A 25,265-nucleotide genomic window follows, 5' to 3' on the forward strand; every position below is an offset into this window, starting at 1 on the left:
TTTCGTAGGGCACATTGAATAGGCTTTGGTTGTGAACAAACTGCTTCAATAGACACAACAAAATAAGCTATGTAAAGCAGCTGGTTGAACTGCAGAAAATTTAAGTTTTATAGGGAATCAAATCCCAAATTTGGTTATTCCTGGGAGAATCCAACCAGTGAAGTGGCCTGAAATAACCAAATGAGTGCTCAGACATGCAAGCAGCATCCTTATATATTTCACACCAGTGCAGAGACTCAGACCTTCAGAGACGGGTCACTCAGCAGCAAGATCAGTGTGCATCCCTGGTACAATCCATACTACTGCTGAGACACATCTTAAACAGATCATACAGAAACATGAGAAAAGCAGCAATAAGCATTACATCAGTGAAAACAGTAACACAGGCCATTGAAAAAGCAAGAGGCAGGTATTAAAAATACATTCTTTGTAACCCTTTGGGTTGGTATACTCCCATAGTGCACTGATAAAACATCCTGCTTGGTTTTTAATAAATATAATGGAAGCATAGATCATAGGAGGCACTCTTACTGCTTGCTTTCACGACAGAAGAAACAAATTCGACTGTGTATGTAAGCAAATTGTTGTGTGGCAATAGTTCCCCTTGGCCTATGGGCTGCTACACTTGGACCTGATGTTTTCAGGGGAGTATGGGTAGCAGATTCCTGAAACAAAATGCTGCTGGTGCTATTGTAGTGCAAAAGCATCTTGAACAAACAGCAGCAGGAGCAGCAGTACAAACTACACATGCTGTAGGCCTGGCTGTTCTGTGGTGCTTTGTCCTTACAGCCAACAGATGCAGTTGCTAGCTAAATCTCATGTGTGCATTCACTAATAAATGCTATTGACATACTTGTTTTGGTAATAAATAAGAAAAAAAATACACATTTGAATATAAAGGCTTTAAATAACCTGAAATTTCATCAAAAATTAAAAATTGTTGGGGGGAGGGGAAGTCCATCCTGTTATTTATCTTCCTAAAAATACCTCAAAGCCTCCTCCTTTTTGTTTCCTGTAAGCCACATCACATACCTTATTTTATACTAACGGTATGTCATGCTTCTATAGGAGTTACACATGTAAATCTTTTACATTCAAAGGTGACATTTAATGAATCTATGATTTGATAAAATTCCTTTGCAGAATGATGCTTGATTGACACATTTCTGGCTAATAAGAATAGTATGGCTAAGCTCCTGTGTTAATTCGAATAAGGCTACTTTTGAACAGTCATTTCTTTGTATTTTAATTTCAGAAGTTATAATTCTTTCTTGCACTGTGTCTTAAGCACTCCTAAATGAGTATTTAGGTACATTGTTTGAGCAATTTTAGGCTTGTGGTACCCTTAATTACTTATTTTTCATTCTGTTAGGTGATTGAGGATTATTTTTCTAATAAACAATTCTGTTGCTTAGCAATGCTCAGTGTCTTCAAAACTTTTTTTTTAGCTTCTAAATAATTTTCACATTCAGAATGGTAGTACAGCTACAGCAGTGTTTATAGCATCACCAATACAAGGTAGTTGTGTGTGTAGCCTAATATCATCAGTTTAGTATTCTGTTGCATAAAACTCTTTTGCAAAGTTTGGAATTATAAAAGAAAAACAAAAATCCCTGGTATTTTTGTGATCTTTCTTCTTAGGTGCATTAAAATGCATTTTCAAATGCATTAAAATGGGTGCTAAATTGTCACCTATAAATTTGATTTAACCTGTCCAGAACTGTGAAACATTAGATTGCCCACCTTCTCTTAAACACTCCTCCTTGTTACTGCTGCCTGGTATTTCATTTTGCTCACTGTTGTTCTTAGCTTGAAAGAAGGACCTTTGAGGTCTTACTCTGCACACTCTTTGTTTCAGGTTTCCTCAAATACTTGCCAGTCCGATGCAGCTAATTCTACAGAAGCCTGTCAGAAGTCATCGTTGTTTCAGTTTGCAGAGGTGAGTTTCTTTAAAAAGAATTATCTTCCCCATTGTTTCCTTTTAAGAAGCATATGATGTTCAGCTGAAAGAGAAATCGAAAATCTTTAGCTGAAATTCATGCTTTTGTTCCTTCTTCTTGGGTTTATGGTAGTGGATCATTTATCAGGTCGATAGGTCAGATTTGAAGTGCAGGCGAGTGTTTTTAGGAAGATGGTGGAAACCCTAGCGCAATAATGGAGCTGTGGGTTGAGCAGTAATTTAGAGGTGTGTCATTCCTGCACTTAGTTTCAAACTAGAGTCTTACTAACTAAAGTTCTAACAGGTATATTCAGATGTTACATTATGGCCTTTACCTATTGTGTCCTCTTTAGTCGTTGACTCCATCAAAAATAACTGTAGTTCTGGAATTTCCAAAATTTTCTTATATTCTATAACCACCAAATAGCTCTATTCAACTATGCTTTGTTTTTGCAACGTACATTTTTGTCAACATATTTCCAGATATTGCTGGAAGTGCAACTGTGTTGGTTGGAGGGCGGGTGTTGGGTTTTTTTGGTGGTTTTGGTTTTTTTTGAAGTATACACTATTTCATCTAAGTTTTAATGGATTTCATTGTCAGAAATAACAGGATAAGAGTGAGGTTGCAAAGAATCCTAGTCGTCTGCAAGTATCACTTGTTTATATCTTGCCAACTTTTGAAATGGTCATAGTCAAGTGACATACATATTTAGCTGTATAATATTGATTGTACGGGATGCTGGGTGGTGTTTGAGTAAGTGCATATAGAAAGAAATTTTGTCATAGGAGGGGCTTCTTTTTATTACCGGTTTTCACACCGGCTGTGAATCTGACTCCTGTGTCTTTAATACTCATTGCTGTGTGTACCTTCATACTCCTCCCTGAACATTGTCACTTATGGAGCAGACACACTGCAATCCTGGCACACAGAAGATGTGATTTTTGTTTTGCTTTGCTTTTTGTTTGTTTTAATATCAATCCACAAGTCCTCGAGTTCCAACTCAAGTAGTAGCAGGCAGCAATTGTGTTGTGTGCTGTAAGATATGCTCTTGCTAAGGGCTCATGACCGCTGGCTTTCCCTTACCATCAAAGAACATCAGTGGGTGCCAGGAAACAAGCTCATCTGCATGCCTAAAACATGTGGTTTAGAAGTAGCTCACTGGTGATCAGTAATTAGAAATGCATATTAGCTAGTCTTAATTTTCAAGGATGTTAAACAGCCTGTAGTGAGGCTGCACCTAACCAGTGCATGGTAGGTATGCGTGTCAATGGCAGAGTAATTGGTACTTGTACCAAGGTCTAACATTAATCAGAGGTATCATTTGCAAGAAAAATAACTGACACAAGTTAAACAGTGTAAAATGCAGTTCCCTTGGTGTCTGGGATGGGTCTCTTCTTAAAGTACCTCATGTGTTGTGTCCCTGTCTGTACTTAGCTTCTGTGCTAGGTAGCAGTGGGTGCTCTATCAGCACCACCATTGTGCAGTCTTAGGTCTTTCACTGAATTCTGAAATAAAATATGGTGATTTTGCTGCTAACCATCTTTTGACATGTCAGTGGGCAAACAGAAGTCCCTCAAAAAAGTCTTAGCCTGTTCTATTTATTCTAGGAATTACTTTCCTTGTGAAAAATAATTCAAAATCACCATTTCAAGAGCACCCATTTATCTGTCTCCTGGAAAGCAGATACTGTTCTTTGTACAGAAGTGCTGGGACTTGTTTGCATGCTCTTAGGCACCAGGACTCTTTCTGTATGATGGATAACAGAAATTTAGCATGTTGAAGTTTGACATTAAACTAAGAGTTAGGTAACATAAAAATAATTGTTTTCCTGACAGATCTCTTCAAGCACATCACAGCCTGGAGTCCCAGGAGCTGTAAAACAAACTGAGGAGTCTGCATTGTTTCAGTTTGCTGAGGTATAATGGCTGAAATATGGTGGGGGAGGATGGGAGGAAGCAAGGAACCAGTAAGAATTGTCACTGAATGGCTAAGCACCCTGTCTCATAATGGATTCCCATCAGCAGATGTTTATCTTTGTGACAGCATTGTGTTAAGAAAATCGTGGGGGGAATAACCAGTGATTTGAAGAGATGTTGGTCAGTTCTACCGGCTGTAGCATGCACAAAAGATACTGAGCTTGTGAACACTACCTGGCCTTTCATACCAAAGGACCACTGCAGATGTTTTTCTCCAAATGGCCTTTTAATTTACATCTAGGGAAAAAAAGGAAAAAACAACAACTAAAAGACATTCTGAAATGACACTGTGCACTGCCTATGGAGGAGGCTGCAGCAGTGCAAAATGGCAACTGTCTGAGAGGCAGGAATCTTTTGGAAAATAAACTTGCAGATCAAAGGAAGTTTATCACAACATCTACAAGGATATGTAACAGCATCATTAGGTGGTGACTTCCAAAGCCTGTAAACTACCCATAAGTATGTAAGCCATCCTTCTTCCTCCATGTGTGGAAGATTTGGAGTTCTTAAAGATTGCTTTTAAGAATTTCTTCTCCCATGTGTTTAATCTGCATCTATGGATTGATTTTCCACACATACACTCTTCCTGCCCATTTGGGGGAGCCTGGTACTGCTTGCAGAATCAGTTACGCGAAAGGTATATTCGGGATGTGTCTGAAAAGACTGGGGTTGGGTCTGGTGCTATTGTAGAGCAGCATAATGGGATGAAAAGATAGCCTGTTCATTATTGGGTGTGCTTAGAGGTTTAACTACACACAACAGGCTTCTCTGGTAAGTGTTAAGCTAGTTGTGTGCTTGTGGTTTTTAGCTTGGCTAGGGTGGGCCTTGATGTGTTTCTTAGGAGGTCCAATTAAGAAAAAAACAATTTACTGATTCAGGTGCCATAAAATATCTGACTACTAAACACCCCTATAAAAGATACGATAGAGTTAATATCTCTAATCATGAAGATGTTTTCATATGTACCACCTTTTTTTAAAGTTAAAGTTAATTTGGAAAGTTCTTTTGCGAAGATCAGTGGCATTTAGCAGGATGTGCTGAAGTAAAAGATAGAAGCTAGAGAACCTTTCATGTGAATTTTATTGCAAAATATTGTACGAGTGAATATGCTAACTTAGTTTCAAAAGTCTTAGCCATCTTACATTTTAATTAAATGGCAATTCTAGATATCTGCAAAGTCGAACAGGTATGAACTGCCTTTAGTACAGTATTTCCAAATTGTCCTGTAAAACCTGACTTAGCCATACTTTTCAAAATTTCACAGAACCTAAAATAATTTCCTCTCCTAATTGAACAAACAACAAAATGACAAACCTGAAAATTGTCATACGGATGTGACAGTGCATTGAATTGCATACCACTACACTGAGCAAGCTCATTTGGCACATTGGAGTGCATGTATGAATCATCAAACGTTAGGTAGAAGAGGTGCTTAGAAAGTTAATTAGAAACTGGAGAGGACAGTTTTAAAGTCAGGTTTAATTGTTTTTCTTGTAAAATATATTAAAATGTCTGTACGGTCTGGAGGGGTTGTATTTTGGGGTTTGGTTTTTTTTCAGTGTCTGGAAATAAGGGACAGAAATCTAGAAAAGCAAAAAAACCCAAAACAAAACACAACAACAAAAAACCTTGTTGGCCATGATTATTCCTCCTGTGTTATACTGTTGTTGTGAAACCTTGATGGCAGTGGCTAACATCATGTTTTATCTATAGCAATAGAGAAATGGCATTTTTTTCAGATTGCAGCCTGATTTCATTTAGGTTGTTCCAGGGGAAAGTATTGAGCACGTTACAGAACCTCTTTAAGCTTTCTCCCCCCCGCTATTAAAGCTGCTTGAGGCCTTTCAAATACCAGGGCTTTCATTTGCACAGGATGTCTTTGTCAAGTTTGGCAAAAATCCCATTCCTTACTGTGCCGCTTCTTACTGGGTCCTGTCTATATGAACGCATTATTGCTTTTAGTAAGCTAAATTATGGTAAGCAATTTGCAGTAGGCTGCTGTCAGCAATGTACAGTGTTACAAAAGAAAAGAGAGAAGGAGAGAAAGTAGTTATTTAGCCAGTAGCCAAGTAGACCTGTGAGGAAATGTGAAGTCTGATGTGCCTGGAGACTTTTGGCAGCCGTCCCAGCTCAGTTTTGGTTCTGGCCGGGTGTTCTTCATATGTTCCCTTTCTCTTTGCCGCCTTTGCGGCAGGGTGAGTAAGAGTGCCTCTTTGTGAAGACAGCGATCCCATTGAGTAGATCTGTCATTTAAAATGGACACCTTTACCCCAGGAGTACAAGTTCCCTGTCACTCAGAACCAGCTTGTTATATGTAGATGTAGTATGGGATTCTTTCTGTCTTTACAGCCTCAGTTAGCCTTTCATCTGGTTGTCTGTCCCAAGTGCGAGTCTTCAGTTAAAGCTGCTGAGGATATGGCTAATGAGGCCTGCCCAGTGAAAATCCCTGGAGTAAGACTTCATTGGGTCCTGCAGGTGCACAGGCAAGCGCCTTGGAGGTCTTCAAAGATGATGTGACGTCCTCATAAGAGGTTTTTGAAATTTGGATTGTTGCCAAGTTATGCTTTTGGCTTTCTCATTTTACTCTGATCTCGGAAATACTTGGCCCTACTTTTTCTCCTTCTCGTTGGTACCTTTATGGAAAGCCATTATATAGGCCAGTGATTTCTGAGCAGTGGGCTGTGTTCCTTAGTGCGGTGGCTGTTTGCAAGCTGTCTGCTCACATGGGCTGGTTGCTGTCATCCTCCTTGCCATGTGAGGGAAGCAGAGCAGATGGGACCCCTTGCTCTCTTGGTCTTACTGGATGTGTGTTTGGCAAACGTGAACAGATGGCGATGACTGCCTTATAGAGAAGAAACACAAGTACCTCTTAGATTTAGCTAACTAAACTCTCATCCGTTATTAAACAAAGAAAATGCTCCCTGAGAGTGGAAGGAATAAAATTGCTAGTTTACCCATCTTCAAAATAAAATTAAGCCAAAACCCACAAACTCGTCACTTTCAGCTGCTTTTCTGAAGTTTTTCTCTAGGTGATTTAATAAAAAAAGCAATCTCATGCAGCATGCAACAAGGTGTAATTTTCTCTGCTAGTCCAGCAGGTTACTATCATTTAGGAAAAATGCATGCTTTGATTTTTGTCCCTGCTGCATTCTCACATACTCACTTTGAGCAGGCTTGTGGGCAACGCTTTCTGTTTATTTCTGTGCTGAACAGAAGGTTTGAATCCAAAACTTTTGGTCAAAATGCCTTGAAATTGGGAGTGTGAGAGCTAGTCAGTATCTTCTCTTCTGACCTTCCCTTAGGTAAAGTTGTAATCTTCCCAGCTAAAGCCGTTACGTAAAATAGATGAAGATATTTGCTGTTTGCCTATATACTGAAATTATTAAATATCCGTGTTAAAGTGAGGAGAAGGACTTGGGGGTGTTGGTGGATGAGAAGCTCAACATGAACCAGCAATGCGTGCTCACAGCCCAGAAAGCGAACTATATCCTGGGCTGCATCAAAAGAAGTGTGACCAGCAGGTCAAGGGAGGTGATCCTGCCTCTCTACTCCGCTCTTGTGAGACCCCACCTGGAGTACTGCGTCCAGCTCTGGGGGCCCCAGTACAGGAGAGACATGGAGCTGTTGGAGCGAGTCCAGAGGAGGGCCACGAAGCTGATCAGAGGGCTGGAGCACCTCTCCTGTGAGGACAGGCTGAGAGAGTTGGGGTTGTTCAGCCTGGAGAAAAGAAGGCTCCGGGGAGATCTAATTGCAGCTTTCCAGTACCTGAAGGGGCCTACAGGAAAGCTGGTGAGGGACTGTTTATCAGGGGGTGTAGTGACAGGACAAGGGGTAATGGGTTTAAGCTGAAGGAGGGTCGATTTAGATTAGATGTTAGGAAGAAATTCTTTACTGTGAGGGTGGTGAGGCACTGGAACAGGTTTCCCAGAGAGGTTGTGGATGCCCCCTCCCTGGAAGTGTTCAAGGCCAGGTTGGATGAGGCTTTGGGCAACATGGTCTAGTGAAGGGTGTCCCTGCCCATGGCAAGAGGATTGGAACTAGAGGATCTTCAAGGTCCCTTCCAACCCAGGCCATCCTGTGATTCTATGAAATGCCTATTCTAGGAAGGAAATGAAAAAGTGGTACCATGACACATGCTTCTTATGCAAACTGGAATGTAATATAATAGCTAAAATGCTGACCTGTATTGTAATAAAAGATAATTTGATCCTAATGATCCTCAAGTTAAACCTCTACATAAGAAGGAGCTATTTGTGGTTGTAGTACTGCAGGTTCTGATTATTCTAATTAAAATGGGAAGATGGTGTTAAGGGAATAAGATCTTTCACTCACTGAGAGCTGATTGATCAGCCATCCTCTTACTTCTGATGTTTGGCCAGCAACTTCAGCAGAATGAGTTTATGTCTCTTGCTGTTTGTTTTCTCAACTATGAAGAGGGTTTTTTTTTTCTTTTCCTGAAGTGAAATGTTGGCTTCCTCTCTTTCTATTGGTACTACAAGGATCTTGCTTGCATTTTGCTAGGAGCACCCATTCTCCTGTCAAAACGAAATTCTTTACTCTTTCCTAACATTGTGTATCAAGAGGCAAGATATGCCTGCATGTTCTCAGGTTATACTTAAGTGTGTGGGGTTTTTTGTGTCCCTTTTCTGCCATTCATGTTGCACTGAAAAAATCATTAAGGGCTGAGAATTTTTAACAGTACAAAGATAAAAAGTTGAAGCCCTCTTCCTGCAAAGTGCAGTGTACAAGATCACTTACTCCTATGGAGTCCTGAGCAGGTACACTTTGTCTCAAAGCAAAACTAGGATTTTGAATTATTTTAGTTGAATGTGCATTAATAATAATTTTTAATATTAAAGTCTTATTCACCGTATTTTAAAGAGCTTGCAGTAAAATGAATGTTCTGGATTTTGGCGAGGTTGGGGGATTGTAATGATTCTCCTCAACAACTGAAAAGTAAACTCTTCAAATAGCCTAGTTCAAAAGAAATTCAATATAAAGTCTAAGCCAGTAACTTCTGCATCTGAAACATCATGGTCATAAGCATGATTTCTGTGATGATGCAGATGCCACGGAAACACTGGTGGTCTTACCCTTAATCTTAAGGCTTTTTGAGGCTTCCAGGTCAAATACTATCATGTAATGCCATGCTAAAAAAAGATCAAATATGAGAAATAATGATTAATTCATGTGTTGGTGAACTGACAATGCTGCACTTGGAAGCAAGTCATAAAAAATTTGGCTGCAAAAGCAATTCCCTGAAGTGCAATGGTAGTTATTTACTCAGTGCTGGTGCTGGCATATCAACATCTATTTAGAAGGCTAGATTTGATCTCCAGACATAAGGTCTTACTTCTTTTTTCTAAATAAAGTGAAACAAGCAGTGCCTGTGAGGACAAATGGTCCTTTTCTATATCTAAGCAAATGGGAAATACTGCCCAGGCTTTCTGGGAGAATTTTATTGACCACCACAGTTCATGTTTTTAAAGCAACAGGTATGTCTTTTTCACTTAGTCACATGAAGCACACAGCATGATAGTGTATTAGCTGTGGACAATGCAAATCTAGAAGAGAATCCATGAGCCTACTCTAAGGAAGAAATTCTGTATTTGCTTGTATGCTGCTGACTTCTAAATGCCTGTTAAGTGTTTCTTGGATGGGATTGTCTATCTGAAGTGGGGCCTTCTGCCAGAAAGATCTAAAAGTAACTGATTCAAATAACTCAATTTTTTTGTTCTTTTTCTCCCTTCCTTTCTGTCTTTCCTGTGTGCCACTGAAATATTTTTCTCCTCTGTTCATTTAAAACCTAGATCTCATCAAATACTTCCCAGTTGTCAAGTCCTGAGCCACTAAAGCACTGTGGGAAGTCGGCACTCTTCCAGTTGGCAGAGGTAAAGTTATACCCAGTGGGAAGATGTGTGTATCTTTTTGTGTTATACACAATGGGAAGATGCATGTATCTTTTCCTCAAAAAAGTGTGAATTGTGTAAGGTTTGCTCTAGCAGCAAATTTAGTGTTTCCAGAAGCACAAATTAGTAATTAATGGAATAATAAGAAAATTAGGCAGTTGCAACAGCCCCAGGGACCTAGCATTTTTTTATAGACTTGTTAATGTGCATAGATTCTTGGAAACCACACAGAAAAAATTATGCTTCTTTTTAGAAAAAATAGCCTTATAACTATAATGAAAACAATGCTTAGGACAATAGCAAAGACAAGAGCCAACAGCGTTCTTCTTAATGAGGAGCTGAATACCAGGATTCAAAAAGAAAGCTTTGGTATAAGAACTGGAAGGTGCATTGCTGAATGGGAACCAAGAATAAGAAGAGAAATGTTGACTTTGAGATCATCAGCAATCTGTATGAAGAGTTGGAAGTTGAAGGAGTGTATTAAGTTCTGAAATTGGCAGCTGTCAGCAGTAATCAAGAATACTAGGTCAGGTTTCCCAACAGTCCTAGAAATTCTCTGTGAATCTTAAATATACCTTGTAGAGGTCTCCCCTTTGATATGTATGAATCACTCAAAAACCTTTGAGGCTTGGCGTGCAAATATTCTTCTTGATGATTGAAAGATGAAGATACATGCTGCATTCCAGGTAAATAATGGAGGATGCTAGCACCTTAGTAGTACACTTTTTAAAAAACTTTTTTCACCTTTTTTTTTCTTTCCCTAAAATCACTTCCTTGTTAAAGGCTCTGATTCAAACTGAGAAAAGCATGGCAGACATGCTAAGCATATCCTCCTTATCAGTAGCTCTTGTATGACATTAGTGCTGTTGATTTGTTTCCAATTTTGGAGATCTCTGTAATGTTGGATTGTAATTGGATAAATAAAATAAGAGATTCAGCTTAACTTTTCAGATGGCAGTTCAGGACCTGGTTTGGAGCATTCCAAATAAACTGTGTTTATTACCACCTCAAGGGTGGCCTAAGTTTGCAAGTTCATTTGGCAGACATCTGGGCCAAATTCCAATTTAATTCCAAAAACCAATGTAAGTCCAAACCGCAGATGCTGTGCACTGGAGGGGACTGTGTTGCTGTCTCCCTGTTGCTGGCATGGCAGGGGTTTGGCGCGTGGGAGCCTGTCTGCTTCAGCACACCACACTGCTCTGCTCCTCGTTTATCTGTCTGCTGCGGATTAACCAATTTTATCGTCCCCTTTCCCTATGTCTTCCTTTTTGATATGTCACAGTATTTCACAGATGGTGATAAAATAAAATGCAGAAGTTGGTTAAATTATTTGCTAAAACATTCTGAGAATTTCTAAGTTTCCAAAAAACAGTTGGAGCAGCTGCTTTGCAGTCGGAAGCCTGGGTGGCTGTTGCTGATCAGCTCTGCTGAGTCTCTTGCTGTGCCTAAGTGTGTGCTTTGTGGCCTTCAGCGCGGAGGCATGGGGGTGAGGGGAGGCAGTGGTGGGAGCGCATGTCACCTCCACGAGGCAAGGACAGGGAGGCCACTTCTGCTGCAGAGGGCCACCAGCACTAGCAATAGCTGGCTGTAAGCCACGTTTGGAGACCTGAGCTGTAATGGTCAGAGCTTGGGAGATGCTGTAAAGAGCTGCAGCTTCCAGGAGACATAGAGATATAGCATTGTTAAACTTTTTTGTTTATTTCCTTTATGGCAATAGTGGATTGATTTCTGTAAAAGCGATTTTGTGGGCCCGTGTTGGTTGAAAGCAATGAAAACTGAGTTTGGGGGGATAGGGGGAGCTAAAAGGTTGTAAATACTTTAGTTCCCCAGTCCTGGGAACTCCCCGTCTTTCTCGGAAAGCAAGTATAAGAAACCTGCAAGCTCGATCAGAGATTATGGGATATGTCTTTAAAAATAGAATGTTTTCTTCTTCGTACTAATGACCAATCCCGAGACTGATCCTTTTAATTTGTTTAGAAAAAGATAATTTCTTTGCACGTAGCTCAAAACTGATACAAAACGCTATATTGAAGCAGATCACGACCTGATACGGGAGAATGATTCTGGAGAATAATCAGCTACCTCCTTGCCAGACAGCCCTCTCTACTCCTGAGTAGTAAAGGTTACCAAAGGCTGGAGGACTCCTGCTTCATTTTTGTTTCACAGCATCTCTTTTATGAGTCCTATAGGACACCAACAGGCAGTGCCATAGCCTGACAGAAGTAACCTTCTTCAGCTATGACAGTGAAATAATTTTGCAATCAAATGTCCAACTAAGCCTTCAAAAACACCACCAGCTGGGTTGCATGCTGGCATAGATTGGTGCTTAGCTGCTGGAGTCTGCTCATGTGTGAGAGAGCATGTGCTTTAGTTCATCCTACTCTTCAAAGGGAGTACTGACAAGATGATCCCCAAATCTGGAAATAGCTTTTAGTGTCCAGTGGTATTACCCATCGGAGCAATGGTGGAGCAGGGCTTTCTTTATAACAGCGTGCACAGGTCTGCACTTCTTTTTCAGTATATAATCTTATGAATGAATTTTGGGAAGAGGGAGGAAATAATCCATTCAAAAGCTGTGTGGTAAACATTAAAGAATTGTGCTAGAAAAACAATGTTTTTTCTCCTCTATTTTTATTCTTTAGATTTCTTCAAGTACATCGCATTCAAGTCCTTCTGATTTAACAAAACAGTGTGGAACATCAGCATTATTTCAGCTGGCAGAGGTAATATTAAAATACTGGTGACTAATTGCCACAGGTGCAGTGAGGCAGAGAAGTTAATGACGTTGATTGCCGAAGTCTGGATGGCAGAACACTGCTACAGTTATAATTACACTGTTGCTTATAGAAGCATAAATTACCATGGCTTGGGTGCCACAAGTCAAGATTTCCCCAGACTAGCCATCAACTTGGAGGTTTTTAAGAGTCTGTGCTGCAGCTGAGAAGAAGTGCCAGTTCCTGGTAGCAAAGGGACTTCCCAATCACTATTGAAATTGTTTCAATTCCTTGTTTTAGCCTTTGGGCTTTTGACTGCTTTGGCCAGGTAGGCGCAAGGAGTGGAGAGAGCAGGCTGGATTAGTCTGTTACTCAGATTAGGACATTGCAGTTACAAATACCTGTTAAAGGTCATTAGTTGCTTTCATTTATTTTTGCTTTTCATGCCTACTGTTTTCTGAAGTGGGGAATAAACAGGTCAAGGTCAATAACTTCTATAGAAACTCTGCTGTGATACTCTCAGCAGATCTTCCTTCTGGGAACAGTTACAACCAATGGCCTCTTACTGAAATGTTGTGGGGTGGTGGGTTTTTTTTGTTTCTAAGCTGCTTTTTTTTTTTACGCATTCTCAATCTTAAAGACTGTGAATTGCAAGCTTATTTAAGGCTCACAAAACAGAAGTTGCTTTTTTGTAGCCAGATCTTTAGCCTTCTGTACTACTGGCTACTGCAGAAGCAGCACAGGTATAAAGAAAAAAAAATCCATTGGCATGGGAGGCGTGTGTGTCTTTAATTGACAAAATATTATTGCTGTCAAATGAGTTGCATTTTAAAGATTGATCTTTATCTTTTGAAAATCACAGGCTGTGTTTACATTGCAGTGCAGTAAAAATGTCACAGAAGTACCTTGGTACTGAGAACTCACCTCAGCATAGTTGTGGGGTTCTCCTCTGCAGAATTTCAGCTGCCTCCTAGTAGATGCTGTGCTGCCCAAGCTCCGCTGTTTCTAGTGCTCAACCTAGCTTGACCTGAGCCAGATCAGGAGTTTCTAGCCTGTGCAGTAAGAATTTTGGAAACTTACTACAAAGTGTTCTGTCATTGGTGTTATGCTCGTACATATACTAGTGTAAGAGATATTTTTAGTTTGCAAGGAAAAAATGCCTTGCTGATTTGAGAAATCTAAAATTGATCCAAAGGGAACCCAGTGATCTGAAGGGTACATCCATACTGACCACGTGGTCCTGGGCTGAGATGCGGGATAGGGAAACTCCTGATGTGTGGTTCAAAGCAAGCCTCTTCCATCTGGTTTTGCTCTAGGTGGCTGTTTGGTTGACATTTGTTTTAAAAACAAAATAGCATTGGGAATTCAGCTTGGGGCCTTTGAGAGGGAGAGAAAGAAGAAGAAAGCATGTTTTCCCAAGGGCAACTGCTTGATGCTGTGAAGGACTACCTACCCTCTGTAGCATGTACAGTGTCAGCGTAGCTTACTGGTGATCCAAAACCAAGAGGATCTCCCAAGACATTGCTGCAGGAACATGGCAGTTTGAGGACCTTTTTACATCTCTTTTTTTCAAATATCGCTGTTTTTCAGATAGTATGAGGGGTTTGGTTTCCATTAATGTTATCTCCAGGAGGAGATAACCATGGCAACAACTGCTGCTTTGCAGTTCTTTGCAAAATAAGTCTGTGACATGAGAAGATAGATTTGGAAGGCTTTTTCCTACTTTCCAAATTATTTTGCACATTCAAGTAAAAGAAAATAATCTCAATTGCTGAGATGATTCAATTAACTTCCCTCCCCCCCCCCTTCAAGGCAATTTGGAAAATGGAGGAAAGGATTGTCTATAGGGACATTCGGGGGTATGGATGTGAAATTTCAAGTAACTTGTCTATGGCAATAGTGAGAGATACTGTATTGTTCCATTGCATTTAGGGTATTCTGAAAAATCAGTCTAGCAGTGGGTTTCCAGGTTATATAAAAGGCACTTAAAGAATCATGGAAACACTACTGAGATCAGTTGGAGTCTTTCTATGAGAGCGGTAGAACCCACCAGCCTTATTCTAGCACTTAGCCATTATCACATTGCATCAGTTTCAGTAGGGCTTGAGCATATTTTTCAGTGCTGTCCTTTAGCATTGTTTGCTTTCCTGAACTAAGATGCCAGAGAAATTCCCTGCGTAATGCTCCTGTTAATATAGGTAAGTAATATTAACAGTTGATGTTTGTTTCATGGGACTATTTTTAAACTCATTTTAGATGTGCCTTGCTTCAGAAGGAGTAAAAGTGAAAGAACCTGGGAAAACAAAAGTGGAAGCACTGGAGGATTTGGGAAAGGAAGTTCCAGAAGAAATGGAAGTAGAAGAACTGGAACAAACAACAATAAAAGACTCCTGTAAAGGAAAAGTAGAACAATTGGAGATGGAGAAAACGCAAAACCGGGATGAGACAAAAGCTGAGGAATCAGAAACTGCAAAGTGCAGAGATTTTACTAGTCTTGCGATGGAGAGCAGTCCTTTTGAGAGAAATGATAACACAAAGGATCACATGTGCTGTTCTCCTGAGCTTTCAATGGCTGACATGAATATCCTCGGGCTAAAGCCAGAAAAGATAAAGAAGAAAAAGAAAAAAAATAAGTTGGACCGGCACACAAATGAAAAATCCACCCCTAAGAAACCTTGTAAAAAGAGGCAGTCCTCAGAGTCGGACATTGAAAGTGTAATGTATACAATTGAAGCCGTTGCAAAGGGGGACTGGGGTGCTGAGAGACTCACGGAAACTCCCCGCAAAAAAAATCGCCCTGTCTCAAATGTGAAGGGAAGTGTGTTGGATACAAAATCACCAAAGAAAAAAGTGAAATCGAAAGAGAAGAAGACGTCAAAGGAGAAACCCCCAGAGACCACCAAAGAATCAAAGCCTCCCGATTTCCTTAGTATTGCAGCCAGCAAGGAAGTACCCTGTGAGGCTTCTGATAACATTAAAGTGGAACCACTGACCCCAACAGAGGAGGTGGTACCCCAAAGCTTACCAGGACAGGTCAAAACTGAGGACAGTGACTGTGTTAAAAAGATAGAAACCTGTGGCTCCAGGAAATCGGAGAGATCTTGCAAAGGTGCTCTTTATAAAACTCTGGTGTCAGAGGGCATGCTTACATCTCTGCGTGCTAACGTGGACAGAGGTGGGTGGCTTTGAGTGTTTCATTTACAGCATGAACTGCAAAAGCCTGCCCACAGTGGGAACAGAAGTCCATGTTTAATCTGGAGTTTGAGCAGCATGTGATGGGAATGCTGTGTCTGGTCGCCTGAGATGCTGGGGGCAGGTGGAGGGGTCAGACTCCGTGGGCCAGGACAGGTCTTCTCCAATACTGCGATCTGTGTTCATACTTACCTCACAAGCTCTTAACCTCTCCCTTTTTGTCTTTCGTGATCTGAGATACAGCTCTTTGACTGAAGGCTTTGTTGGTTAATTTGTCAGCCTGCTGATAAATGTGTGCAGGATTTATGTTGTATGTAACCCTGAACAATTAGCTTGTTTCTATATGAGTAACTCTTGTGGTTGTGAGCACAGCTCTCAGACCTACAAGAGGCAAATGTGTTGTGCTTTTGCATTAGTTGTTAGTTTTGCTGTAGGTGATGAGCAAGAACCATTTGCCTTGTGGAAGGATAAATTTGAGGTAATTTCTGGAAGTTTTCAGTGAGATGTCTTGAAATGTATTTTTCCGATTAGTAGATTTATGTGTGTAATTAGAACAGTCAGAAAAGAAAAAGATGTTTGTAATGTAGGGAAGTTTATTACTGTAAATCTAGTCATCTCTTTCTCTTTCTTTGTACCTTGAGAGATCCTGACTTTAGAGGTAGTATTAAAAGGGGGGGGGGGATAAGGAAATAGTTGCCAATATCATCATTATCCAGTTTAAAATAAATAAATAAATGTTTTGTAAGCCATTCAAGAAGGTCAAGCATCATAAGTTGCAGTACTGAATGGGTGCAGAAGTTCCTTCTGAGCCTGCTTTGTTCTGGCACATTTTTCTAAAGATGAGAAACAATTTTCTGCCTTCATCCCAGGAAAAAGAAGCTCAGGAAAAGGCAACTCCTCAGATCATGAAGGATGCTGGAATGAAGAAAACTGGGCTTTTTCCCAAAGTGGGACAAGTGGGAACAAAAAACTGAAAAAGTCTAAGCCAAAGGAGGAGTTTGTTTTCGGGTAAGTTGCGGCTTAACAGTCTTCAAAGTTTTAGATAGGTCAGCCTGGTAATTTAAGAGCGAGCCCTCCCCATTGCAGCTAAGTGAACTGCACCCAGCACCCATATAATCACAATTAGGCGGAATTCCTGAAAATTACAAACCCTACTGGGCTGGCTCATGGTCTAGATACCTGTTGTTTATATACCACCATAATTCCTTTGAGGTCTTTCCTGGTTTACACTACTGTAAACAGGTTTGAATGACATCGTTTGCTCACTTCTAAAAAAGCCCTGCAATATTTACCTGCTCAAGAGGTGGTGAAGAGGGTTACTTATATTTTCAGTGCACTTCGGAAGCAGTATTTAAAGTTCTGTGTAGGCGTTCAATCAGCATTAAACAGAATTAGACTAGAAAGAATAGATCTCTTTGCCTGCTTGGAGAGATTGCTTACACAGGAAGAGTAAACAGTGGTTTAATGTTGGCAAATAATTCTGATAAATATATCATTTTTCCATGTAGAGACAAGATATTTAAACTGTTCATGTACACCGTGGAGAAATTAAACATATCAGAAGAATAATTAATGATTACAAATGCATTAAAATTTAGCAAGGCCACACAGAATTACTTTTCTAGTGTATGAAGAACAATTTTTGTCAGAGTATTACAGATTTATTTTAACTGTAGGCGTAGTTGTTAAATCTGCTTAGCCATTCATACCTCCTCCAAATTCTTGAAGACTTCCAATTACCTGAATTCAGAGGATGAAAATGAATTAAAAAGGAGTAGATTTCCACACTTCATGCTTAAAATTGTAATGTGTTTCTTTTGTGCAGGTTTGCGGTAGCCTGGTTTTTTTTATAACCTAGTCTATGTGAAATTTAGCTGCAGCTGACTTTACAGCAAGTAAGATATTAAATTGATGGAAATCTGCAAGTCTTGTTTGCTTGGCATGGTCAGAAAAAAATAATGGAACACTTATACTTTTAGTGCATTGTATATAAGTTTAGTAAATATTTTTTTAAATTGAAAGATTGAAAACTTTTTACACCCAATGCTGTGAAAACTGAATGCATCTCCTAGCAAAAAACCCAAAAAAGTAGTTACAAATAATTATTTACACATTTTTCCTAGCTACTTTGAATAAATAAATTCATTGGACAAATACTGTTATACCATCATTAGCTGGCTGGATGGGGAAAATATATATTTGCCAGTCTTGCTTCCTGATTCAGTCATGTCATTAATGAATATTATTTAGTGAACTCCATAAAGGCAGAGTCTGTGATTCGTGGACCGTTAAGTGCTAGAGAAGGTATTCATTATCCTTGTTCATTGCGCTACCTGATTCTGGCTGCTTGAAGAGATAGTTTTACCTCTACCTGCTCCTCCTAACTCTCTGGTCCCTTCAGCATCACCTTTCAGCCTCGTTCCTTGTGTCTGTAGGTGGGAGGGTCTTCACCCCTCTGAAATTATGTCTTTCTCCCTGTGTCCTCCTACCTTCTTCCCCATCAGTAGTTATCCCCGCTTCCCCGATGGTCCCTGTTGAGTGTGCTTTGTCCATGTGCAGCCCACTCCCTTGCTGAGCAGTGCTCTGCCTGCACATATCTCCTGGCAGGGCTAGGCTCTGTGGTGTGAAGACCTCAGCTCAGCTACGTGTGTCTAACCAGACTTGTGAGATGCTCTGAAAATTCATGACAATGTGAATGATACTTTAAAAATAATTAATTGCTGACATAGTGATCGCACTCTCCACTGCCCCCGTGTCCCACAAGCTATAAATTATTAGCCGGGATGGCAGGTCGTCTGCTTTCAGGTTAGGTTCTTCCTAATTAGAGTTGCAGCCTCTCATATGCCCTTGGGGCAGGAGATGAGGCAGGTGGCAACAGGCAGCGGAAGAGGAGCTGAGGCAGAGAATGGAATCACATGAGCTGTCAGAGCAGGAAATCGGCTTGTTTTGTGGTTGTCAGGGAACATCCGCATGGAACAGAAAGGTAGTACCAAGCACCACTAATGTCAGATATCTTTGTGATGTAAAAACAAAACAAAACATGCACACACACAAAAGGAACCCAAAATAAACAAACAAACCCCACCATGCGTGCAGTCTGCCAAGACCCAAGGCTGTATTTTAAGATGGAAGATTGCTTACTGAAAGAAGTAATGATGACAGGAATAAAATGAAGTATCATTCTGTGTACCAAAGCTTTCAGAGTGCAATTTGTTTGAAGTACTGCTTCAGAGAGCACAGAGAAAGGTCATGTTTCTTGTGATACTTCTAAGCGTACAGTGTGTAAGGGCCATCCCTCCAACAGTCAAGCCAACTTTTGTCAAGTTCAGGTTTTCCGTAGCAAACAGAATTGAAGACGAGTAGGAAATGTCATTGTTCCCCTGTCATTGATGGTGCTATTTATAATCTGCCTAGCTGTGCGCATTGCCTTTTATTAAAATACAATTCCTTCCTATGCTCCTGCCTGGCTGCAAAAGTTTGCTGGAACAGAGTGCTTACACAAGACAGCGTGGTCATTACAGCCAGAAATGCCATGCCATACTATACCATCCTGTTCGAGTGGTTTGTTTTCATCTGGCTGTTAGGAACAAGGGTACCACGTCTGTGGATTTCTTGAGTTGTAGGCAAAGCTAATAACAGTCATTCAGGTTGGGCTGAAGTATGAGGTATGCTGTGTTTCCTGAAAGCATGAGCTAGTTGTGTTTTTCATTTTGCAACAAATAAAATATGAAGGGAAGAAATATAATCCTTCAGAACAAATACAAAGCTAATTACCATCCCAAAGCATCAGGTTTTAGAATATCCCCAGAATTTTCTTCTGGTTCGAGTTGTTGTTTTCATTCTGGTGTAGGGATTCTTATGTGAAGTTATTTTATCGGTTTGTGTATTTATGGGGTTTATTATCTTTTTTTCATTCCCCTCACAGAACAGGCAAATCTCTTGTACAAATCTGTGCAGCAAACAGAGCTAAATGTCACCAGTGTGACATTGATCCCATCAGCCCCAATTTTAATATATGCAACTAATCATCTTGTACTGAGTTACGAATGCAGAAGCTGGAGTGTGCATTCTCATCCCGAAGTAGTATTAATATAGATCAGTTTGTTTACAGTGTGTGCGCTTATCTCTTTCCCCCTCTCTCTCTACGTAGATAGGTATGCATATACACACACATGCTCCTAAACAATATATTTTTACCTCCAGAAATGGAGTTACATTTAATTTGATTGGTTTTGTTTCCCCTTTAGCTTAGCAAAGTTGGAAGAAGAATTTGAAAAGAAATTCAACAGCCTCCCTCAATACAGTCCTATTACCTTTGACAGGAGAAATTCATCTGTTCCGAGGAAGAAGCGAAAGGTTGGAAGCAGCTCGTGTGAACAGCCAAAATCCAGCAAAGGTAAATTACCATGTGCAATACATTCTTAAGCAACAACAATGCTACAACAAGCTGAGGGATACTTTTTCGATGTACTGTTCTATATGAAGAGTGTGAAGTCAAAGAAAACGTTTTTCTAGCACTGAAGTTAATTGGTTCTCACCTGGGTTAGTTTTCAGGCTGTGCTCTTGACTCCTGATTTTCATGCTGAGTAGAACTGGTTAAAATTTGTACATTGAATATATTCCTCATAGCAAGCACATTTATCAAAAACATGAATATTTCTGAGGTAAGTGAATTTGACAAGTTTTTCCAGGAGAAAATGGGGAAAAAATGGCAGATGATCAAAAGGTTACATTGTGACATTTTTCAAAACATAGTTATGTGCCCATTTGCATTTCACTATAATTTTAGGCTCTATAAATTAAAACATAAGATACCAGAGATGTCTGAATGAAACATTTGTATTTAAGATTTTAACACTCTATCATAAGTTTGGAGCAAAAATGTCCTGACATGATAACAAAAGTTTAAAGGACAGGAAAACCAATCCCATACCCAGCTCCATTGCTGAGGCTCTTGGAGGGAGAAACTCATGACACATCTGGCTGTTTTATGTACAACCAACCTGTGGCACAGAGGTGGTAGAGAAGTCAGAGTATGTTAGGGGAAAACTACTTTTAGACTGTGGCAAAAGCACTGTTGCATGCATACAGTACAGAAGCATCACAAAATGAAGGAATGATGTACCAGTAATCTACAAGACAAAAGGATGCTCAAAAGAGTCCTTATTATGCGCAGTTCACAATGCGAAGCTGGCTTCCTTTTCTGCTACTATGGTAGTTCCACTGACTGACAGGTTTTCAGATCTAATATGGCTATTTTAGCCAGGTGACCCTGGATTAGATCTGTGCCTTTTGAATGCTTCACAAATAATCATATTACAGTATGCAGGATTGAGCAGCTGTTCTTTTCTAGTGCATGCCAATTTTGGTATTGATTTTTGTATTTATATAATTAGATGTGGAACAGTCACTTTTGCAAAATTAGACTTGTGCTAATACCAAGTGAGTTCTGACTTCAAATGCCTTTCATTTTTTTTTATGGTGTGTATTTGACAGAACTTCTTCAATGAGCATGAATGAATTGCTTTACAGTATGATAATATGGTGGTTAATTAAGCAACATCTGTTGGGAACAAGATCTCCTCATCTACCATGATCTGGCAGCTGAAGTTGTAATAGCAGCTCCTTGGATTTCTCGCTACAGTATTCACCTGTTCAAGTGTCTGTACATGTAAAATTTTGCAGGCCCTGCATTGTTTGGGCATGACATACTAGAATGCTACCTCAAGTCAGGTAGCCCAGAACTGTGTTCTGCTTTTGGTTAGGTTCATACACGATAGCTTCATTTTTATCCTTGTTTACATCACTTAAAAAGCTTAGGAATATATTTGGTCATATCTTAAGGGAAAGTCAGAAATGTAACTGCAGGCAGGTTACGAGCCTGATATGAGTAGTTTTGGCACAGCCCTGAGGAAGCGGCCGTGAAGCATTTGCCTCTAGCTGACGATGAGGGCTCTTTAAACTAAGCCAGCTGACTTTGCACTGAAGCAGATGGTAAACAGTCACATGAACTTTTCTACCAACTGAGCTGTGGGGTTGCAACAAGCAGCCCCAGGGTAGGAATATCTGATTGTGACACGGCTGTTTCTGTAGTGAACATCTAACCGAAGCCCCAAACTAAATCCAGATGGAGCTAGTGATATCTGCTCCTAATTTCAATGAATGCTGAATTGACTCAAGTTAGCTGGGCAAGCTGTCAGCTTGTGTCAGTCATTCCAGCTCCCTGGAGAGTGAAGTTCAGCTCTCAAGAGGTAGCTGAAAAACTTTCCGTCAAATCATTTTTCTTTTGGAAAAGAAAGATTGCTAAAAAGTAAATATTCCATGGCAATGGGTCAATTTTAATTTGTTTTATTATGTTAGGATACTTAAAATTAGAATGTGAATTGTGGAATTGAAACAACCTGAACCAAATGGCACACAAGCAAGCTTACTAACTTAGTAGGGAAACTGTTCCAGCTGAGCCAAACATTCATTAAGCTGTATCCTCAATTTAATCTGTAGCGTACTGACAGGCCATTCAGCCTCATCATGCTGTTGGCTTGCCTGTGAACTGTGAACTGTGATGAGTCCAGAGACAGTTAGAGAATACTGATGTCCAAAGGTGTTCAGCATACAGGTCTGCAAGCCAGGGTCCTGCAAGTGTTGCAGGAAATGAAAATGGCATATTGTGCAAAATGATAGAGCTTAGTTTGGAATGGTTCTGGGTTTTTTGAATTATCATGGTTTTTCACACTATCAGAATTAAACAAAAGTAACATCTTATTCTTGCAATGTGATGAGCATGAACCGTGAAGGGTCAATATAGTCTTACGGGTGTGACTGTGTTGGGATGTAGGAAACCTTAACGTTGCTCTGCTGTGCTCTGCATTACCATGTTGTCTGGTGTTGTTTCTGCTGCTTTGCTCTTTCTTGGAGTTGTCTCTGTCTGTAAGGTAATTAAAAGAGATGTCCAGCACAAATAGTGCCTACTAGTGGTTGGGGCCTCTGGATGTTTCCAAACAACAGATAATAATCGGTAGGGGTAGGTTTAGTAAACACTCTTTAAAATCATTCCCTACTTTTTCTGAATGAGCATGTGCAGGAATATAAACTTCCCAGGCAGTCTAAGTTCTCAGACTGAGATTTTTGCAAGCTACAGATCAGTGCCTACTAAATTACATGTAAAATTTGGAAAAGGTTGGAGTGCTGCACACTAAAACTTCCCCAGGATGTTAGATGAATAAAAATGGAGAAATGTTTTTGTTTGTTGGTTTTGGGGTGGTTCCCCCCTCCCTCCCCCATAATTAAGGCTGTATGCCTTAATATGTTTTATTTTTGAGTAAATGGTGCCAGATTGATTTTCTGTCAAATATCATTAACCTATACCTACAAGAGGCCTATCTGCTACCTAACCCAAACAGCCAGGATTGTCAGGATATTTTCCTACTCCTGAGTGGAAAGTGAGTGGGTCAGTGCCCATTGACTCATTCCATTGTGCTTGTCACATCCAGTCCTCGCTTCAGCCAGTTCTTTTCATATAAAAAACACCTCAGGAACCCTGTGACATGAAAGCTGTTTCAAATCCACATGTATAAGAGAAAATTAGAACTTTCTTAGAGGCAGTTTTTTCCCCAGAGCTTTCCAAATTGTCCAAATGTCCCACTGAAATTAATGGGGGTCTTTCTTCACCAGGAGCAGGATTGAACAAGCCATAACACTTTGGCAAATTCTGCCTCAAGCATTTTGAACTGGGAGTGTGCATACACAATAATAATGTCACAAAATGGCTGAAAAATGCAGGTCTACCGAATCTGTGCAGATGGCCTGCTCCGACATTTGCTGGAGCTGTGACTGATTTCTTTTTTTTCTTCTTTCCAATGGCATATGTGCCAAAACATCCCACCACACAGAAGTCAGCAGTCTGCAGTGAGTCACTAATCTGCTTGTATGCAAAAATGAGCAACAGGCATAGTCATTATTTCTGCCTTGTGCTGTGAAGAAATGCTCACTTATACACTAAGCACTTCACTAAAGCTTTCGTTTTTGGGAAGGCAAGGAGAAGAATGCATAGTGTGCTTTTATTTGGGACAGGGATTGTCTACAATTTTTTTTTTTGTCTGTAGCCTCTAGGACTAGAAATAAAGCATCAGCTTAAAATGGATGCTTCTTTGTGGCATTCCTCTTGGTCTTAGCTCAGAGGTTTTTTTGGCTCTGATCAAAGCGTTCAGATGCCTGGAGATCGCATGCCATAGTGTTCAAAGATCATGACCTAAAAATATACCATCTTCCTCCTGAGACATGTAGAAATGCAGACATAAATCTGTTTGTCCTGGTTTTCTTACAATCATGTTGAAGTGTTCTCTATTTGATCAGGCCCTTTTAATAGGGAACTTTGTGAGAGCAGAGGGAGCATATGCCCGGAAATGCAGTTATGGTTTGTTACGTATGGTAGGTTCATTTTCTTGCCTGCTGCTTCCTCGAGCAGCTGCTGTTGGGGCCGTAGAGAGTATTCCCAGGAGGAAATCCCTACCGCCCTCAGTGACAATGGCTGAGCCAGGGATTAGCAGGTGATTAAATCCTGTGGCAACTGCTGAAGCGCTAGGGAGAGGAAGAGCCATGTAGAATATTTCCAGTAGAGAACGATGAGCAGGAGAAAAGGACTGACTTTATACTTGCAGATGGCTGTATAACAGTAGCAAGTAAGCTAGCATTTTTTTTCAGCTTTCTATAGGAAATCACATCCAGGGTCCACTGCCTAACAGCAAACCTTTTAGGTGAGGTAGCTTTATTGGTCATAGATTTTCTCTGGATTGAATGTTGACAAGTGGCATTTGCTCAAAGTCTCGGAGTGCTTGCCTGCTGTCACCATGAAACAGGTGTAGCCCAGACAGCCATCCTGAAAACTCCTGCATGGGTGAGTGTGCCTAAACTGTGCTCCTGGGCACCTGCTAGTGAGAGCCTGAAAAGGAATATTAACTCTATCCCAGGCAAAACCAGCACATGATCTCAGGAATGACCCCTTGTTCAGCCATTACTACATGCAGATGTCCTCTCCAGTCCAGACTATATTTTGCCTTCTCCATGTTGGTTTAGTTCAGTTAATTTCCATTAAAAGAAAAGCTCTGGTTTTCATACCTGAGTATGCCATGCAAAGCTCCTGTATTTGGCAGTTCATTGGCTTAGGCCTTAATCTAAAGGCAGGATGGGATGTGGCCTTTTTCAAAGAACTGCCAGATAGTCTATTCAGTAATTACTAGACAATTTGTATGTGCAAGTGTGAGAGTGATTGTAATTTCACTTTTCATTGAGGACAGTGAGCATGTCCTCTAGTTCACTCTAAGTAGTTCAGGCAGGGAGTGTGGATGAAGTTTCTCATGGAGTCAGAAGTTGTTCTCAGGTCCAAGTATGACATATTGACCTATTTAACTATTAGCCCATCTTCTCTTTCACTGCATTCATGGCCAAAGGGTATGCAAGTGTCAATGGGTGCTCTCTCACAGGAATAACAGCTAAAAGGGTAGGAAATTGGAAGTTTCCTTATGAAAAGGCAGCTTT

At 40.3% G+C, this 25,265-nt stretch overlaps 1 protein-coding gene across 17 annotated transcripts in view; it reads left to right on the forward strand.

Annotated features, from left to right (window-relative positions):
• The window catches only part of BBX (BBX high mobility group box domain containing), a 162,267-nt gene that overhangs the window by 103,171 nt on the left and 33,831 nt on the right, over positions 1-25,265 (forward strand). For 12 of the 17 annotated variants that reach the window (XM_054825111.1, XM_054825135.1, XM_054825119.1 and 9 more), the window contains 7 exons: positions 1,859-1,939; positions 3,776-3,856; positions 9,727-9,807; positions 12,468-12,548; positions 14,796-15,714; positions 16,601-16,739; positions 19,979-20,127. In XM_054825111.1, the coding sequence (XP_054681086.1) occupies positions 1,859-1,939; positions 3,776-3,856; positions 9,727-9,807; positions 12,468-12,548; positions 14,796-15,714; positions 16,601-16,739; positions 19,979-20,127 (1,531 nt within the window). The remainder of the gene's footprint in view (positions 1-1,858; positions 1,940-3,775; positions 3,857-9,726; positions 9,808-12,467; positions 12,549-14,795; positions 15,715-16,600; positions 16,740-19,978; positions 20,128-25,265) is intronic. The other 5 variants (XM_054825189.1, XM_054825230.1, XM_054825211.1 and 2 more) reach the window with 3 other exon arrangements.

This window comes from Grus americana, chromosome 1, assembly GCF_028858705.1.
Source record: "Grus americana isolate bGruAme1 chromosome 1, bGruAme1.mat, whole genome shotgun sequence".
In the NCBI taxonomy this organism is placed as follows: domain Eukaryota; kingdom Metazoa; phylum Chordata; class Aves; order Gruiformes; family Gruidae; genus Grus; species Grus americana.